General features: G+C 38.5%; 1 protein-coding gene across 22 annotated transcripts in view; it reads left to right on the forward strand.

Moving 5' to 3' along the window:
- The window catches only part of OSBPL6 (oxysterol binding protein like 6), a 203,047-nt gene extending 192,732 nt beyond the window's left edge, over positions 1-10,315 (forward strand). For 19 of the 22 annotated variants that reach the window (XM_054679137.2, XM_054679143.2, XM_016950099.4 and 16 more), the window contains 6 exons: positions 1,207-1,285; positions 3,157-3,301; positions 5,221-5,365; positions 6,560-6,686; positions 8,472-8,594; positions 9,610-10,315. In XM_054679137.2, the coding sequence (XP_054535112.1) occupies positions 1,207-1,285; positions 3,157-3,301; positions 5,221-5,365; positions 6,560-6,686; positions 8,472-8,594; positions 9,610-9,718 (728 nt within the window). In that variant the 3' untranslated portion in view covers positions 9,719-10,315. Of the gene's footprint in view, positions 1-1,206; positions 1,286-3,156; positions 3,302-5,220; positions 5,366-6,559; positions 6,687-7,975; positions 8,142-8,428; positions 8,595-9,609 lie in introns of those variants that run through there. The other 3 variants (XR_010149800.1, XM_054679142.2, XM_054679139.2) reach the window with 3 other exon arrangements.
- The last annotated feature ends 10,050 nt before the right edge of the window (positions 10,316-20,365 follow it).

Raw genomic sequence — 20,365 nt, forward strand, 5'->3', positions numbered from 1 at the left:
GCTGCCTTCTTGGTTCTTCGGGGTGTGCAAAGACATTTTAATTCTGAAGGAAGGCTCTATGACACATCATCAATGGTCATAATCTAAATAGATATGCAAACATTACAGTAATTCCTGGCCTTTAACTCACTGGGGCTCCAGAGTTTGGATTGAAGTCTCTACTTAGTTAAGTCAGAATGTTACAAGCTTGCCTAATACAAAAAAGTTTCTAAACTCCTTTACAAAGAAAAGAATATTTATGCAAATGTGAACATTAAGTGTAAATAGTTCCTTCGTGTTTGGAAGGGTGCTTCATTACTCACAGAATGACTTCTCATGAGCATTTTCTTAACCTGAAAATACATAAAAATGATAGAACACTGTAGCTGTACTTTATTGCAAAAAGATGACAGATCATTTCTTGGTCATCACCAAGAATCAGGCATCTTGTGGAGATGGCACGAAGTTCCCATAGTTCATCAAAATGGAACCAGGTGGTTATCACAAATGCACAAATAAATCTAAGTTTCCACATGTAAAACATAAAGCCATCGTGTGAGGTAAAGTGCTGGGCCCTGGTCTATATCTTAACAACCAGTATAAAAACATTCATTAAGTTAATCCCACTCTTTCATAAATCTTATTTTATAAATCTTATTTTATCTGTATTTAGAGATTTTTTTTAACTGTAATCCCAAATTATATGTCTTTGATATGGGGGGAAATGTATATATAAATTAATTGTATTGCTATACTCCAATTATTTTTAGTGTACATCTTATGCTTGATATATTTGTTAACTATTTTTACCACTTAGTTAAAACTTCTAACAACCTTTATTGCTGTCTGGACATTAAAGCACAGTAGAGTCTATGTTTGTATGTAAAATGTGAATACACACACACAGACACACACACACACCGCACACACACTGTTCCAGGCTTCTCCCAGCTCTGTTAGTTGAAAACAAATAAAGAGCATATATTATAGAGAAACATAGATAGTGGGGGTTTTTTTTAGTTTTGTTTGTTTGTTTGTTTGTTTTTTGGTTCACAGTTAATATTTTCACCTTGGGCCATTTGCAGGCACTTGTCATACTAAATCAGCAATATAGAATCAGTTGTCATTCCAAAGTGTTTCATAAAGTGTAATACAAAAGTTAGTTTTTATAGAAGAAGTGATTAGATATGGGGTATGTATTTCTTGTCCTCTCCCTATGTCATTTAGATATCAGATGGAAAAACAAGTTCTGGGGGAAGTCGATGGAAATCCTGCCTGTTGGAACACTGAATGTCATGCTTCCAAAGTAGGTGACTCACACCTCCCTTTTGGCCTCTTGTCTGCTTTTCTAAATCATAAACGGGTATTTTAAACTCTAGAAGATGGTAAGGGTTTCTTTCTCTTTACACCCAAACCTCTGTTACCTTTGCCAAAGTTTTGAGAATAGAATCCCACAAAAACAAATGAGAACTTAAGCATATGTAGCAAAGCTTCCTGTTTATTTCTTCACATCCTCCATTCTTCAGTCAACACCACCAGGTACCTCCCATGGCCCAGTCATCATGCTAGTTTGATTGTATATAAAAGGTTCTCCTGTTTAGCCATTTTTTGCTATACAATTCAGTTTCACTTTTGAGTTCATCTTAGATCCAGGGAGTATTTTATCAAAGAAGAGTGATGAAATCCTTTTATGGTTGTGTTCTAGAGGATACTGCCTCTAAATATTTTGAAATTAATTGGAATTTTTACTGAGGCCAAGGACTTGATTGTTTCTTCGGTTTTATCTATTTGAATGACAGAATTTCCAGATGAACTGGATATGGAAGAAGGTGAAGAGAGGGAGGTATTCCTAGGACCACAAAATAAACTTTGAATATTTGAACATGTAGGCCAGGCACGGTGGCTCACGCCCGTAATTCCAGCACTTTGGGAGGCTGAGGCGGGTGGATCACAAGGTCAGGAGATTGAGACCATCCTGGCTAACATGGTGAAACCCCATCTCTACTAAAAATACAAAAAATTAGCTGGGTGTGGTGGCATGCGCCTATAATCCCAGCTACTCGGGAGGCTGAGGCAGGAGAATTGTTTGAACCTGGGAGGCGGAGATTGCAGTGAGCCGAGATTGTGCCACTGCACTCCAGCCTGGGCGACAGAGCAAGACTCCATCTCAAAAAAGAAAAGAAAAAAAAATGTATAAGGAAAAGAGTTTTCCTAGGTATATATGGTGCCTACATCATACCAATTCATAAACTTTGCAGAAACTTAGAAGCATCTTTTTTATGTTGATGTAACATTTCATTTGAAAATATATGTAACGTACAAACTTAAATGTGATTTGAAGCTATATCATTTCATTTCTTAGCAGAAATTCTGTAACCTTGTTCCCCAGAATTTGTAATAGATTTGTGCCATCTTAGTATGCTCTTCAGTCTTTTCCCAAAGAATTATTCACATCTGAGGTCTTAAACCTGGAGTACAAAACAGTGTTCCCAGAGTGATCTTTCTTCAGTGCACACTCTGTGGTGCCTCCCTCCTACCTGGAATCCTGCGGTGGCCCATTGCCTGCAGGGTAAATCTAGACTCCTTGGTACGTCCCTGCAGGCCTTCCCGGCTCTGCCTCATCACACCTTTCCTGCCTTGCGTCCTGCCACCCGCACTCACCCGGAGCACAGCATTCACAGGCCTGGATGCCTTGTGCCCTTCTGACCTTTGTGGCTTTGTGGATGCTTTTCCCCAGCCCATAGTGCCCTCTTATCTGCCATCTGTGCTTACACCAAACCCAGCCTCTTCTAAGGTGTCTTCCTTGACACTCATCCCACGTTCCAGGTAGATTGAAGGACTAAAAACTCTTCCTTCTGTGTTCCGATGATATGCATATTTTAAGTATTTGTTTGCATATCCATCTACCCTCCCATACTTTTGTCTCCAGAAAAGCAGGAAACAGGCCCTATTCCACTTTGTAACTTTAGCACCTGGCCCATAGAAAGCACTTAAATGTTCCTTAAGTGAATTAACCACATCGTAAATACTTAATGACCACAGAGAGAATTTCAAGACACAAATGGGAGGAGAATGAGGGAAAAGGAAGCTTTGGCCAAAGAATATTCTCATTAGCAGAAACAGTTATATGTGTTTGTGACCTTGGTTGTTTTTCATCAGTGTTACATTCTTCACTAGGTATGGAGATTACTATGTGTGGAATAAAGTCACCACTTGCATACACAACATCCTCAGTGGGAGAAGATGGATAGAACATTATGGAGAAGTAACCATCAGAAATACCAAAAGCAGTGTTTGCATTTGCAAACTCACATTTGTCAAGGTAAATACTATCATACAACAGTAAAGGAAAATGAGTATAAAACGCTTCTTAAAGAAGAAATAGAATAATCACCTTAAATAGCAGCAAGTGAATCTGTCCTGTATCATTGGTCCTTACGGACATTTTAGATAAGAAAGCAGAACAAACTGATAGAGTTTCTCAAGGCATGCAAGTTTCTGAACATATGGAGGTCAAAAAAGGCATCATCTAAAACAGAAAAAAAACACATTTCTTTTTAAAGAATTTTCTTTTGAAGTAGCCAGTCAGTTGTTCACTAAGTAAAATTCCAGAAAACACTTCTTGACTATAAATCTTCTGGTTTATATTTCTGTTTCTCTTCCTGCTTGATATGTGTTCAAGTGATCTGAATTTCGGGAACTCATTATAATGTTGTCATTTTCTGAAGACACTTGATGTAGTCATGTAGATGATCACCACCAGTCAGTACACGCTTATCCAACCCTGCCACTGTTATAATTCAAATAAGTTCAACAGGAAAAATTAGCCTCATTAACAAGAAAATATGTTGGGATAGAAATGCCCAAAAAGCACCATTTTCCCTCAGTTTCTCTGGTCTGAAGTGGAACATTCAGTATCACTGCCGTGTTTGTTTGGATGTGCTACAGAATTCAACATAGTATAGAAACCCCACCCAGCTACCATACCTGTTCAATTCATGATCCCATTCTAATATGGTAAACAGGTAACATATTGGAGTCTTAAGACTCTAATATTTTCTTTTCTCAGTTAAATCCTTTTAAGCCATATTGGAAGGTTGTATTTATTTTAATTGAGTGTCTTTATTTTAGCCCAAAATGTTTTCACTACCTTTTTTCTTAGAGACTCATAAGGTACCTAGAACTGAAGAGCCAAGATCACTATGTGCTCTGGCTGGGTCATGATGTAAATATGTACATTTGGCTTTGTAGGCTATGAGAAGCTGCAGTGCAGTCCTGTCTCTAACACTTGCAGAGCCTGTATAATTAACTAAAATATGTAAATCAAGTCTGTAAGCTATAAAATAGAATATGCTCTATTTCTTTGCCTTGACAAATACACTTTTTATAACAAAGCCTGTGAGGCCAGGTTGGACCCTTCAAAACTCTGTGCTGTAACCCTGGCAATGTAGGACAGCCAGTCCTGGCCCACGGCCTTCCCTGCTTTCTTCCCACCTCTGGCTCTGTTTTGACTGCAAGGGGCCTCATACACACATATACAGGCAGGCCAGCCCACACATCTAAGCTCTGTTCACACCCCCACAAACAACCACCCTTGGCCACTCTTCAGACCTAAAGGTGCACACGCTGGTGGGTGGTCTGCCCTTGGGTGCATGAATCCAAGGAAAAGGGCCTTGCCAGCTGTGGAATAAGCTTGGAGCTACTTGGACAAGGAATTCTAGGGTCCTGTATACTTGGGGCCTGATCTGGAAGGGGAATCATGGGGTAGGCAAACTCCCATAGACTTCTTATCCCTTGGGAAGGAGTATGGCTGGAAGGGCCACATGAGGGCCCTCCTCATAAAATTTGGCCATTTATAGATACTATGAAAATTATTTCACAAACAATTTCTGCAGCATGGCCAATTGAAATTTATTAAAATCCATGAGCAAGAGGAAAATTCAAAACAAGAGGAAAAAAAATTGCTAGCTTAGAAATTAATATTAGGTTCTTGGGATAGAAGCTGAGCCTTCTCTGTGATATGCTACCATGTTATGCGTGGAATAGAGACCACCCCTTTCTTGAAAGTTAAGCTAACTCTTAGAAAGCCAGCCCTCCATATAAAACGTTTTGAGATTTCTGTATTTCTGAAAATGGTTTGAATAAGGGACTTCAAGGCTAAGAAATTTTTCTATATGGAAAATACAGGGAATGATGTTATTAAAGCCATCAAATATCACAATTGGGGTTTGGTTTTTCCAGGTGAATTATTGGAATTCTAACATGAATGAAGTCCAGGGGGTGGTGATAGATCAGGAGGGGAAGGCGGTGTACCGGCTGTTTGGAAAGTGGCATGAAGGACTCTACTGTGGTGTGGCCCCCTCTGCAAAGTGCATTTGGAGACCAGGTGAGAGTGGCCTGAGTGTTCTGCCAACAGGAGGGCACTATGGACAACAGAAGGGAAGGGAATATCAGGTCATCTTATGCAACTCACATTATGTTTCCTTTAAGAGTGAGATTAAAAGCGTAGATGCTTATGGCAATTATAGTTACATTCATACTTAACATAGAAGTTATACATAAGCCCCAATATTTGATATTTCATAATAAAGAATGTAGGCCAAATCTCTGACAGGCAGTCAGAGATTGGGCTTCATGAAAAATTGCTCAAAGTGTAATGCCTACATTTGAAAAGCTAGGTATATTTATTAAAGACTTTAGATAATTGAAGTATACAAACTTAAAACCTTACTCATGTTATTTATTCTCTGCTTTAATAAAACAAAGACTACAAACATTTATAATCCACAAATTCAATAACTCGCCAGAATAAGTGATCTTTTCACTTGAGCCTCAAGAGACAGCAATATGTTGACATTTAATAAAAGACATCAAAAGAGTTCTGATAACACATTAGCTTATGATTGAATATCAAGTATAAATGGAACAAGTATCCACATGACATTTAATGTCACTGGAATTTTGTCAGTTAATCCCTAACTAAAATTAGTTGTTAGTTTCCTAAGAGACATCAATGAGTATTTAAATTTCCTGCTAGTAGAGTGGCTAGCTTATTCATTCCGCAACTATTTATTGAGTGCTGGCTGTACATCAGGCTTTATTCCAGGAGCTCGGGATACGTCAATGAGCAAGACATACAAAGATCCTGCCTTCAAGTTCAGTTAAAAAGTGGCAAAAAATATTAATTTAGATCTGCATATTTTTCTTTTCTAAAAGGAAGCAAACAAGTGTTTCTGGTGTACTCTTAATGTTCGTAGTTAATTGCCATAGTATTTAGTTAACCAATTGAATATTCAAGAGAAATATTATGGAGTAGTTTAGCTAATGAAGACTACTATATGTGCAGTTTTGTTTGAAAGACAGGATTGTATTAAATATATGAATCTGTCAATTCTGATCATCAACACAAAGTTTCCTACCTAGGAATACCACCAATTTAATTCACTTGAAAAAATCTATAATCTTGTGTTTATGACTACAAATTTGGTGTTAGTGTAGGTACTAAGTACTAGGGTAAGTCAGCTTCTTCCAGTTCCATAAACCTTCTGCCTCTCACAGTGGTTCATTGGCCTCTTTCCAGGTTCCATGCCAACAAACTATGAGCTGTACTATGGCTTCACAAGGTTTGCTATTGAGCTCAATGAGTTAGATCCAGTACTAAAAGATCTCCTTCCACCAACAGACGCCCGGTTCCGGCCAGATCAAAGGTGAGGATGGCAGTGGTATTTAATATGCAGACTATGGCTGGGTGCAGTAGCTCATGCCTATAATCCCAGCACTTTAGAAGGCTGAGGAGGGAAGATCACTTGAGGTCAGGAATTCAAGACCAGCCTGGGCAATATAGTGAGACTCTATATCTTTAAAAAAAAGAATTAAAAATTAGCTGGGTGTGGTGGGGCATGCCTAAAGTCCCAGCTACTAGGGAGGCTGACGTGGGAGGATCGCTTGAGCCTAGGATGTTGAGGCCACAGTGAGCTATGATTGTACCATTGTACTCCAGCCAGGGCAACAGAGAGAGACCCTGGCAAAAAAAAAAAAAAAAAAAAAAAAAAAGGCAGACTATTATGGCTTGGGGCTTTAGAGGTCATTGTGACTTATTTTTACTACCATCATGTATTTTTATTCAATCCTTTCTCCATTCCCTTATTCACTCAGCAATATTTGAGTTTTCTATGCTAGGAAAAGCAGTATTCATAGAATGATCATAACAGATTATCTCAGCACATAGTTCCCCACAGAAGATAAGATAACAGAGATATTTTTTAACAAAGTTTCTCCCTCCCCCTAAAATTTACCAAAGGTCTGTAAATTTGTGAACTCTTTCTTAAATATATAATCAGTCCTCACCCAGTGTTTCTGACCTTTTTACTTCTATAACTCTGTAACATGGAGTATCTTTTAAACTGAAGAATAATAGGATAAGTTACAGGGGCACTCAGAAATGCTTTGAGTGCAAGTCTGCAATTTGCCCAATGTGGTTTTGATCCCACAGAGTATGAGATATACTCAAAATACAGTACCTTTAATACCTTCTGATTCTTAGTTTCTTATTCTTATGTAGCTCTGAACTCATGATGTCCATTCCTATGGAATTCATTTTACTTTTCCCAAAAATTCTATATGCCATACAAATTCCACTCAAGATCAATTTTCTGTTTCCCATGTATTTGTGGCTTTATCTGCCATCTGCCAAAATGCTCTCAGTTTTGAATGTTCCACTATTTAATTCTCTTCTATTTTCCCCTCTCTCTCTAGAACATGTTGTCTTGCTATTTGACATTCAAATTTATTAATAAACTTCCTGTACAATGTATAGCATATTATATTCCTGTTCTTTGCTCTCATTTTGAAATGTAAGCATTTGTAAGTCACCATTCAGTCTGCTTTTTCCTTCTCAATTCTATTTCAGTATTCCTTTTCTGAATTTCATTTACTATTCATTTCACATTCTGTGGCCTTTTGTAATTTTCCCCATTACCTTTTCTTTTCTCATCAGTTTTGCCCTCTCCAGTAAAACAGGAAAGCTCCTTCCCTCTCAGCGTGTTCTCAAAATAGACGGAGAATAGCCAGTTACCATCCTCCATTCTATGGCCTTTTAGCAAAAGCTTTCTGATAATATAGAAAAGGAACATGGCTATGACTTCATGCTCTTCTCACCCTGGACTCTGCAGTCGTCCTGAAAATCTCAAGTTATAGATCCCTAGACAGCATAGAAAAGTCTTCAAGGCCAAACCACCCACCTTTCACTGATATTGCTGATTATAATAATTCAGTTCATGTACATAGAAAATATGTAAATCCTGGGACGCAGAGGCTGCTGTGAGCTGAGATCACACCACTGCACTCCAGCCTGGCGACAGAGCAAGACTCCGTCTGTCACTGTGCGGTATTTTATGTTCATAGCAATTAGAAAACAATTTTGTGCAAATGAGGTTTTTTTTTCCCCCAGAAAAGAGGATAATATGTTAAAATATCAACTGCTTTCTGCTTAGATTTTTGGAAGAAGGAAATTTAGAAGCTGCAGCATCAGAGAAGCAAAGAGTAGAGGAACTCCAGAGATCTCGGAGACGATATATGGAAGAAAACAATCTTGAACATATACCAAAATTTTTTAAGTAAGTCAGTTAACTCCCATAGCAAGTTCATGTTTTGCAAATGGTTGCCACAGGCCATGAGAAACTCCAGTTAAATGAAAATAAAATGGGTAAATGGATTTTGGTATCTTTGCTTTTGGCAGTGAAAATATTGAATCGATTTTGCACTTATGAAAAGTTAGTAACTATAAAAAGAAATTTTTTCTACAGCTCTTCTCTTTTCATGGGCAGCAGAAAAGAGTGAGCATCCTGCCCAGAAGGCTCTTTGTCCTTCAGCTGCACTCTTTAGAATGGTGGAAACTGGTTCCCACTCCCTTAGCCAGGGACTGAACCAGACGCCACTGCCCACAAGATCATCCTGGCTTTTATTAGGATTTCATTTTATTTCTATCGCACAAAGCTTGTGTGTGTTTAGATTTGGTCTCTCTGTGGTATGATAGTAGGTGATTATTACAGGATTATTTGCAGGATTATATATACATCACACAGATTAATCTGAGGTTTCCAAATGCATCTGTTGCCCTCCAGAGCCAGGACAAAAAGCTCAGGGTAACCTTATCTCCTTTAGACTTGTCCTCTCATTACTGCCCTGGGGTAGAAATGCAGCCTTGCCCTTCAGATGTCTAAAATGTGCTCCTTGGACATGGGCCCAGTAGGGGCTCTTAGAGCTACTGATATTGCATACTTTTAGTGAAGGAGAAAGGATTCTTGTGGGTCTGGGACCTGAAGCTCTTAGTTACAGTATTTGTATATGCTTTATTGGGGGCTATTTACTTTTTACCCCTGCCAGGAGGTAATTTGTTCCTGCCCTGAGTTCCTCTCCCCGTGGCCCTACCTACTTCCATTTCACACATTTAACAACAAAAATGACTTCACTTCCAGTCAAAAATAGTCACATCATCAGTAGCTAGCAGATAAGACACTAACTGGCTTACAAACACTGCTTATATGTCCATGTCTAATCTATAGGAGAGGGTCCTATTTAAGGTTACCTTGATGTGATTCATGACTAATGTTGATGTTTATATTTTCACAGAAAAGTTATTGATGCCAATCAAAGAGAAGCCTGGGTTTCTAACGACACCTACTGGGAGCTTCGAAAGGACCCTGGGTTTAGCAAAGTAGACAGCCCTGTTCTTTGGTAGACTGGGAATGTAGAGCTAGCCAACATATCACATTCTGAATGAATAAATAACTATGCACAATTATGTTTCTTATAGCTATGTGTGGTTTCTGGGTCGACTGAAAACCTACCATTTGCTTTTCTATTCATCTTTATAATGGACTTTCAGAAGTGCATTAGACAAGGCCCCTAACCACTTTGGGATCCTTTCTGTTTTGCTGCAACCATATTCCTTAAAAAAAAAAAAAAAAAAAAAATCCACACCGTTCTTGGAAAGCAGAATAAAAGGAGCAGAATATAAAATCCAAAGTCTGACCAGTTTGTAAAGAAAAACAAATGGTAACTGGTGCTTAAAGCTGATCAAGAAAGTTAACAACAACATAGAAACCACACGATTGTTCCACTGTCTGGAAGCACCATCCCCTATCGCAGGACTCCTGGGCCACAAGCAGTCGGTCAGTGCAGACTTCAAGTGTGTCTGTTTGATGTGGTGTGATTGTGCTGGCCTTGTCGAAAAAGATGTGATGCTTCTCAGAACCTGTTCCATCTGTATGCCATTGTTCATGCCTTAAGAAATGCAAAGATGTACAATAAATCATTTTTAAAATGTGTGCTCATAGGTTTATGTGAAGAACAGATTTTTTGAATCGTGGCATGATTCACTTTCTCAATCAGGACAATTATGAGACTAACTTAAATGGGTTTTTTAAAAGTGAGCAACACGTGCTTTAGTTTGATAAGTCAGTTACCATATGGTATGTCTGAAGGGAAAGAAGGAAAAGGTGTGCTAAGTAGATCTCTGTATTTACGTGGCTCGTTAATTTCCTGTCCTGCGTCCAGATAATGAACCATCCCTCTTCCACCTAACCTCACAGTGTGCCCTATTATTTGGAAAAATCTGTCTTTGATTTGGACATTTGGTCATCAGTGTTAAAACCTTAAAAGGAAATAACAAAAAGCATATGGAATTCCTGTGTGGGCTTAGTAGTACTATAAATGTAATTGTTTTTGAGTGAAGCACCATGTAATCCATGTCTCAATCCCATGCCCGCTCCACTGACACTAGTCGAATTCCACTGAGAACAGAAGCAAGAATAATAGTAGTTTATTTGCATTGTTTAAATGAATTCTATGCAAAATCATATTTCAATTTTTCATCAAGTGATTCCATATGGTACATGACTACATATTAAGCATTTACCTTGCTATTGGCAGGGATATGAAACTTAAGCTAAGGAACGTATCCATCCCAAAGCAGGAAAGCAGAAGTGTGTTTTGCATACTTCAGGATTTGTTTTTCCTCCACTAATATACAGAGGCTTTTGCAGAAAACTTGCATCCGTATTCCTGTTTCTGCACGTAGGTGACTATATAAATGCCTGTATGTCTTTTTAAAAATATCTCCTCAGAGATTTTCATAGGGAATTATAAAATTACATATATTTTATTGTTAGTTAGATGTTTATTCTTGGATTCTTACCATTAGAATTTAAGTGTTATTTAAAACTCTGATACAGTTACAGACACTTTACATTTTATTATGAGGTGTTGATTTTAGTGGTATTTCTCCTCAGCAAAGCATTCCTAATAATGGCTAATACACCATCAAATGAAAAACTGCTGATGAGAGTGTAAGAGAAAGCGCTAACGTTTCCACTAGATGGCGCAATATTTTATTTATCCAAAACTCCTCCCTTGCATCTGAGTTTTTATGTTATGTGTACAGTCTGCATTAGCTTAGAATGGAATTTCATTCTCAGGTAAATTTTCGAATCCATCACCAGATCTAAGCATTCTGCTTCAACAATACCCTCTCTATTCCTCTCATTCCCATCTTAAATCCATAGGTGGCTTGCCCTGCGGCAGTAAAATCTTCCCCTTGATATTGATTCTTTTTCTGCTCATTCATCTTGATGTTCTTTTTCTGCATCCTGAGATGCATGTCGTTAATTTTAATAAGAATCCTATTGACTTCCTCATGGGAGTCTGTTCTCCTATGGTTGATAAAGCTTTAAATACTATTTAAAGTGGTTCTGGTCTGTACTTACTAGCACTTCCCTGAACAGTCTCAAAATAGCCTAAACATAAGAAAACAATCGTGCAAAGTAAAGGTTTTTACAAGCAGAGATGAAGGAAAGGGAGCAGCAGCTGACCATCAGATGTGGTATCAGGTAGCTGGAAGAGGACCCAGGACCCATCAGGGAAGCAACGACTGTACTTAGCAATTTGGGTTATAATTACAAAAAAGAAAAAATAGTAGAAAGGATCTTTACCAGACAGTAAGGTCATGGTACAAATCAGGTGAGTGAATGTTGGTCAGAGGTAGCCTGACACTCTGATGAGGACTTCAAGATGAGAATGAGAAAAATGTCTATTAAAATCACTACATTTGATAATATCTCAGATTTAGAATCTCTTTTGGGATTCAGATAGTCTGATTATTCCAATTCAAGTGTTCAGTTAAGTTTTAGTTACTATTCCTATAATACCCAATTCACTAATATCATATCTCCTGTGGAATATTCATTGGTGCGATGGCCTCATCCCCTTTTTTACTTTTTATTGACATGGTGGTTATAAAATGAAGAGACTTACTCTATTGGAATTTTCATCTACGTAGTATTTGGGCTGTCAAGACTAAATAGCAAAAGGGTAGAATATTAGATCATTCTCTTAATAAGACCTGATTTATTCCTTAGGATGTTATACAAACCTTTTTATTTCAGGCCTACTTTCTTGTTTTTTCCTAAAAGGATCTAGGATAGAGGAGAACATAATATGCCTGTATACTTCTCCCATGGTTTATTCATAAGCTGCTTCATCTCATTGGAGATGGTCATTGAGGAGAGCAGTAATAAGTGACGATGATTCTGAGGACTTGGCTAGACTGAGCAGATCAATGGCACACACCAGCACTGGTAGAGGCTGACCAGAAGCTCATCGATTCCATGTGCTGTCACCCAGGGTGCAGATTTACTCTCTTTTGCTGTTATTTTATTGTTTTTCTTAAATTAAGTCATTGTTTTTCATGGATTATTTTTAAAATACCTACCCCATAATTTTCAGGCAATTGTAAAAATAAACCTTATTTAAGATAACTTTTAATGGTACATATCAACTATATGTGGGGAAAAAATGCATTTTTCTGGGCAAGAGAAACCAAAGGATTTTCAATATATGAGATGCCAGGTTGTCAATTTTCTAAACCTTTTCCTCTAGATTATTCTGGCCCTAGGCCTTTCAGCAACCCCACCAATCAATTATTAGATCCTGCCCCAAGGAGCAGTGGCTTGGGGGCTGGATTTAGGGAGGAAAACCTGATTAAACTGTTTTGTTTAGTACTGGTTACAGCTGTAGCTGGAGAAGAGTTTATAATCATAAAGTACATTTTTGTTATTACCTTGTGGATTTTAATTATCCATCTTGTCTAATCTTGTTCTCTGTCATCCTAGATAATGAGGTGTTTGTGGGAGCAGAGCTCTGCACACACCAGGGGATGTAATAAATGTTTGCACTTGGCCCAGTATATTATGAATGTGGCACAGTAAATAAAGTTTGTGTACAAAATACTAGTTTATTTCTATGGGAGCCATTATGTTCAGGATATATAAAATGTATCTAATTAAACAATTTTGAATCTATTTTGTGCTCTAGAAATGTTCTTTTGGGGAAAGATGGAAAGAAATGTATAAATGGAGTTAAGATTAAAGTATTTGGGGTTTTTTTTCCCCAAAAGCTTCCCAGTTGTTTAGAAATAATACTATCCAAAGTAGGATTCGATCCTGTAAGTCCTAACTGAATTTCTTTTGTAAAACTGATACGTTTAAACTGTACATTGCATAATCATTCTGTTAAACTAAACCTTTGTTTAATACATAATTGTAAGAGCATATATTTGTTATTGAATTGAAAGACTTTTTTTGTAGCTTTTGCTTTTAAAGAAGATGGCAAATTATCTAAGAAAGACTTAGCTTTATTACGTCCAAAATGAGATCTAAAGAAGGAGGTCTTTAAAAATTGTTGTGATGGACCAACATGTCCAACATCTTAAGCAAATGAAGCTTCATGATTAAGGCAGCTTACAGATAAGTGGAAAAGAACTTACCTGTCATATGCATCCTTTTGTTTTCCAAAACAACATCTGATTTAGTTCATTTTCTCCAGCCTTGCTCCTAACATAGTGAAAGGCATAGATACACATGTATGTTCTTTTGCACTGTGTCATTGTTTGTAAAATATACAGTATTTATGTACAGTTTCAGAGACATTCAATATTGAAAACCACTTCAGTTAGCCTCCTAGTGAATACTATTAATTTTTCATGGATTACATATTACCATATTACCCCATAAATACATTTTATTAGTTACTTTGGTATCTTCAAATTGGTAAGAAAAAAACATAAAACAAAAATGTTCTTATTTTCTGCAATTTTTTTTTTCTAGCCATTCCTTCCTCCCAAATAGAAGTGAGGGCAGTTGTAGAGAGAGGAATATTAAGTTTTCATAAAGCAAAGTATCATCTTATTTGTGTTCCACCTGTTTCTTCTAACAATTCATAAAGTGAGCAATTGAACTTCTTAATACTGTTAATGAGAGAATATGCTAGAACTATTACTTCTTTTATCTTAGACACCCACTTTCCCTTAATTCTCATCTATTTAGTTTTTTAATAAAATTGTTGCTAGAATTTTTTTGTCTTTTCAAGTTCTTTTTTTGTTAATTTTATTGATATTGCTGTACTTTTTTTTTTTTTTTTTTTTTTTTTGAGACAGAGTCTTGAGTGCTCTGTCACCCAGGCTGGAGTGCAATGGCACAATCTCGGCTCACTGCAGCCTCCGCCTCCCAGGTTCAAGGGATTCTTGTGCCTCAGCCTCCCGAGTAGCTGGGTTTACAGGCGTGTGCCACCCACCTAGCTAATTTTTGTATTTTAGGTAGAGACGGGGGTTTTGCCATGTTGGCCAGGCTGGTCTCGAACTCCTGACCTCAAGTGTTCCACCCGCCTCAGCCCCCCAAAGTGCTGGGATTACAGGTGTGAGCAACCGCGCCTGGCCTCAAGTTCTTTTTAAAGCTTGATTAAGGTATAACTGACATATAATACACTTCGCATATTTGAACAGTACTTGATACAGTTTGATGTATGTATATACCCTTGACATAATCAAAATAGTGAACATATCTATCACCCCCAAAAGTTTCCCCTGCCCCTTTGTAATCCTTCCCCATCCTCTATCCTGAGGCAACCATTGATCTGCTTTTATTATTTTTAAAAGTTAGCATATTTTCTTATATGTATTGCATATGGGATTTTTCTAGAAGGCCACGTGCATATGCACCCTCCCCTTCCATTACCCCGGTATCCGCCATCAAGTAGTAACATGTTGTAACAGAAAGAATCCCATTAAGTCCTAGTTCTGGTAGCCCGGTACAAATTTTAGATTTTCCCCCAAAAATGAAAAAAAAATTATTTAAAAAATTTAGATTTGAAATGCTTAGAAAACGATCATTTATTTTTTATATCAAAATGTCCAAGTAAATTAATGGATTAATTTCCATGCTTTGGGAGTCCAAAATAATGCTAACGCATCTGGTGATGTAACACCACTTGGTGGTGGCGCTGAGGAAACCCTGGGAAGTGTTTTTCTCTTCTGTGTAATGAAAGACTCACTGACAAAGCCGTCGGTATCCAGAATGACTGCTCTTGAAATGATATTTTGATGATGATGATCAGGGAAGTAGCCTATGCTGATTTATTTATCATCCCCCCACCCCAACCCCACTTTTGTGTCACAAACATTTGAAACACCCAGTGCTCAAGAATGCTGCTTTTCCAATTCTGCTAATATCCTCTCTCCCCATCTGGAAACAAAGTTACTAAACCTAGTTTTGAAAAAGCAATGGAAATGGAAGTGTCCAGTGAACTTACTGGCAGTTGTGCAAGTTGAAAGTTTATTCCTTACATCCTGAGCCTAAAAGCCTTATTCCTTATATCCGGAGCCTAAAAGTTTGCTCAAAAGTAGAAAACTTTCCAGACAGGATCACATACAAAATGGTTAACATGAAATGCTAATGAAGAAACAAGGCAAGAATGAATACAAGAGAAATGGAATCTGGGGGAAAAAAGTAGGTTCTCTAACTGAGGCAGGGATCTTGCTTCTTGGGGGCATATGGATGGATCCCAGGTGGGCCACGAAAATCATCTTGGATATTTGTTTACAGGCTGAGTTTCCCTCCAAAGATTCTGAGTCCACAGATCTAGGGTGTGGACCGAGAATCCTCATTGTAACAAGCACCCTCTGCCCCCGGGACATTTTAAGGTAGATGGAGAACTAAGGTGAGAGTGTGCTAGCTAAATACTCTTTCCTTTGTCCCTGTGCCTCAGTCTTTTTTGTTTGTTTTTTTTCATATGACACTCAGTAGGAAAGTCTAGTTCAAGAACCGGAAACTGAGCCGGGCATGGTGGTGCGCACCTGTAGTCCCAGCTACTCAGGAGGCTGAGGCAGGAGGATGGCTTGAGCCTGAAGCCCATGCCGCTGTGAGCTATGATTGCACCACTGCCCTGAGCCTGGACGACAGAGCAAGTTCCTGTCTTAAAAAAAAAAAAAAAAGTAATAAAAAAGGCATTAAAAAAAAAATTAGAGCTCAGTGACCTGTGACTCACTTTGCCACTTTGTCATTTTCTTGACTTCTGTCCCAATGCCAGCCCTGTAATATGGAGAGAAAGAGTGGGGAGGACAGAACTCTGAAACCTAAAAGGCAAGATTTTTGCTAAACCGGAGAACATAAAAATACATTCCTAGAGGCAATCTAACCAGCCAGATAACCAGAAGTTTACTCTTCAAAGCCAAGAATCAGTACCCCCACCTCACCTTCCATTCTCTCTTAGGCTTTGTCTATGTCTCTAAGGGGAGTTTTTCAGTTGACTGATGAGGTCCTGACTGGTAGGGAAGCCTGCAGGGAAATCCTGTGGCAAAGCACACTCTTGATCACCTACTTAACAAGAAGGTCTAGCAGGACATTCTTGATCCAGGTCAGCTTCTTCCCTGAAAATAATACATATTTTTAATTTCTGTTTGAAAAAACTCCACTGTGAAATTACTCTGCTTATATTAGAAGGTATGAAGACAGTAGTTATGTACTGTTCGTTTGCATACGGTCATTTTGAGATAGAAAAATTAAATTTTTTTAGGAAAAGAATTTCAAGCAACTTTCTACGAAAATACAGCTTGTGGTTAAATTTCCTAATGAAAGAGGAATTATTCACTGAAAAATTTGTCTAATCTGTGCCACCTCAAAATAAGAATTGTGCCTCTTCAATGAATGTTGTATATGAGAATGTTACATTTGTAACAGCACAGGAAACTCAATAAATTATAAATGAATTATATAAAGAGATTTTTTTGTGTACAGTATGTCCTGATGACTTTTCTACATTACTAATTTTACAAAAATTACTAAATTTGCCAAATATTTTTATCTTTTGAAGCAAGAGACTTCACATAGGATATAAAGCTTGAGTACTTATATCTGACTATATTTCCAGGTCTTCTTCATGTGTTTTCAAATCGAATACTAAAACACAGATTCTTTTCCTGAATTTTGAACTGAATTTTCCTGAATATTAAAAGACTTAAGGTTGGGCACTGTGGCTCACGCCTGTAATCCCTGCACTTCAGGAGGCCAAGGCGGCGGATCACCTGAGGTCAGGAGTTTGAGACCAGCCTGGCCAACACGGCGAAACCCCATCTACTAAAAATGCAAAAATTAGCTGGGTGTGGTGGCACATGCCTGTAATCCCAGCTACTCGGGAGGCTGAGGCAGGAGAATCACTTGAACCCAGGAGGCAGAGTTTGCAGTGAGCCGAGATCACACCACCGCACTCCAGGTTGGGAGACAGAGCAAGACTCCATCTCAAAAAATAGTAATAATAATAATAAATAAACAAAAAAAGACTTAGAGTTGCCTTCAGTTTCCCATGTTTCTAGATTATGGGAGAAAAGCTGTAGTTCATGAAGTCTGCAGGAAACTCACAATCACTTAGGTGAGAGTTTCTTCCATCTTGGTCTCTTGGGAAAGTTCTAGGGATTCATTTACATTCATTCAATAATTCTCCCTTGGGAAGAGAGATTTCCTGGGGGGTATTTTCTATCTGTCAATGGTGAAAACACTTTCAATAAAACAATGATGATGTGTTTAGTTTGTAATCTGTACACGTATTATAAGTAGATGATTTATCAGTCTTAATCTCCAAGTCTCCAATTTCTTCAAAAGAAGTAGAGGAAGAAATATTTTCAGAGTGTCAAAACAACATACCAACTGTTTGGTTAACTGGAATCCCAAAATCTGTTTTTTGTAAAACAAACATTGGTAGTCAACCTATTTCAATCCTGCTGGATTGTGATAAACTCACATGCTCTGGGGCCTTTCTACAGCCTGGCCTCACTGTGGTGCATTTATGGGCTGGTACCCAGTCTATCCTGACACTGTCCAATCACAGAAATGTGAGGACCTTGTAATATCACGTCCTAGGGATAAGTTCCTAGGGCTCTATTGAGGATAAACTTTGATGTGGTTGGCAAGAACACACAAAGAAGTCAGTCTTGTCTCCTTTTCTGTGTATGCACCAGAAGTTATCAGCTTAGAGGGAAGGCGGAGGTGGCGAGAGAAGATTGAGAAAATGCTAAACACTTGAAATGACAAAGAAATGCCCCCACCCCCTTTGCCATATGTACTTAAGTAACTGGGAAGCAAATTGAAAATAGAGATAATAGATGAAACTTTCATTTGCATAGTTTGTGATTATACAATCACAGTTGCCATAAGTCAGTTTTCCTGCCCAATTATAAAATCATGCCAGAGAATTAATCTTTTATAAAAGTGCATATAGCCCCAGTTACATTAAACTATTGCTGGTGGTAGGCAGTGGTTTCTTGGTTTTGTTTTAGCTTGCTAAGTACAGAATTGGAGGATACGATGGGATAAACAACTGAATACGTGACAACAGTTTGTTGACTCAGACAGAAAGCCATCAGATGGCAAGGGTTGACCGTTGAAGGATGTGGGTTGGCCTGACTCAGAACTGCACGGCCTGTCTGGCAGCTGCTTGGCCAGGCAGCTGTGCAATGTGGGCAGCTGTCTGCCTGAAGACCAGCCTGCTTCAACAGCACAGGTTCTGCTAACATACATGCTAACAGGGCTGTTTTCTCTTTAAAACAATGGGTTTGATGGGTTGGGAGGGAGTGAAAACTATAAAAATAAATCTCTGCCAGGAAGCTCTCAAGTCTCTTAACGAGGTCATCCATATAGCAAGTACTCTAAGGTATGAATAATGAAAGCTCAGTATTTCCTACTTATTCCTGAAATTGTCCATCATTTTTAAAGTTTACCAAGAGTAAAATTCCCAAATGTAACAGCTTAGTACTTTACCCTTCAAATTCAGATTTATAAAATTTTAGAAGAGAAATATAAGAATGAGAATTTTTCTTTCAAAGAAAATCAAACCACCTCACATTCAACCCTTCTCTTCCTTAAGATTCTCCTCCAAAATACTTAATTTTCTACTTCATTCTCAGAATTTTCTATATGTTAGCATAGTATTTTTTGGTTATTATTTTTTAAGCTGCTCATCTTCCCCAATTGCTTTATTATTATTATTATTTGAGACGGAGTCTCACTCTGTTGCCCAGGCCGGAGGGCAGTGGTGCGATCTCGGCTCATTGCAACCTCCGTCTCGTCTCGTGGGTTCAAGTGATTCTCCTGCCTCAGCCTCCCGAGTAGCTGGGATTACAAGCATGCACCACCACGCCCGCCTAATTTTGTGTTTTAGTAGAGATGGGGTTTCTCCATGTTGGTCAGGCTGGTCTCAAACTCCCGACCTCGGATGATCTGCCCACCTCGGCCTCCCAAAGTGCTAGGAGTAATAATTTAAATATGTTTTAACCCGTTGCAGTTATTATTTTTACTGATGCTTGAATTATCTCCTCTTTGGCCAGTGGGAACCTTATTAATCAGCTCCTGAGCCTCTTGACACTGTGGTGCAGTGGTTCACACCTGTAATCCCAGCACTTTGGGAGACCAAGGAGGGCATATTGCTTGAGCCCAGGAATTGGAGACCAGCCTGGGCAATGTGGCAAAACCCTGTCTCTACAAAAAATACAAAAATTAGCTGGGTGCAGTGGCATGTGTCTCTAGTCTCAGCTACTTGGGAAACTGAGGCAGGAGGATCTCTTGAACCAGGGAGGTTGAGGCTGCTGGGAGCCAAGATCATGCCAGTGCACTCCAGCCTGGGGGACAAAGTGAGACTCTGTCTCTAAATAAATAAATAAATAAGCCAGCATGAGCTTATTAGAGATCTACATTTTACTTTTAGTTTAGAGACATGGTCTCACTCATATACTTAGCAGGATATGAGTAGATGCATACAATGAACAAGATTCTCACTTAACACATGATTAAATCTGAAAAAAAAAGAAAGTGAAAACCTTAACAATATCCTCTCTCTCTCTCACAGACCCTTGCAGGAGTCAATATAACTAAATACGTCCTAAAATTTCAAGGAGAGTAGCCATGGTGCTTGATGATAAGACAAAGTATGCTCAGACTGAGGGGCTGAGGACAGCCGGATCCTTCCAGTCGTGTGGGAGAAGCAGTTGATGCTACTGCTCAGCTAC

The sequence above is a fragment of the Pan troglodytes genome, chromosome 13 (genome assembly GCF_028858775.2).
Source record: "Pan troglodytes isolate AG18354 chromosome 13, NHGRI_mPanTro3-v2.0_pri, whole genome shotgun sequence".
In the NCBI taxonomy this organism is placed as follows: Eukaryota; Metazoa; Chordata; class Mammalia; order Primates; family Hominidae; genus Pan; species Pan troglodytes.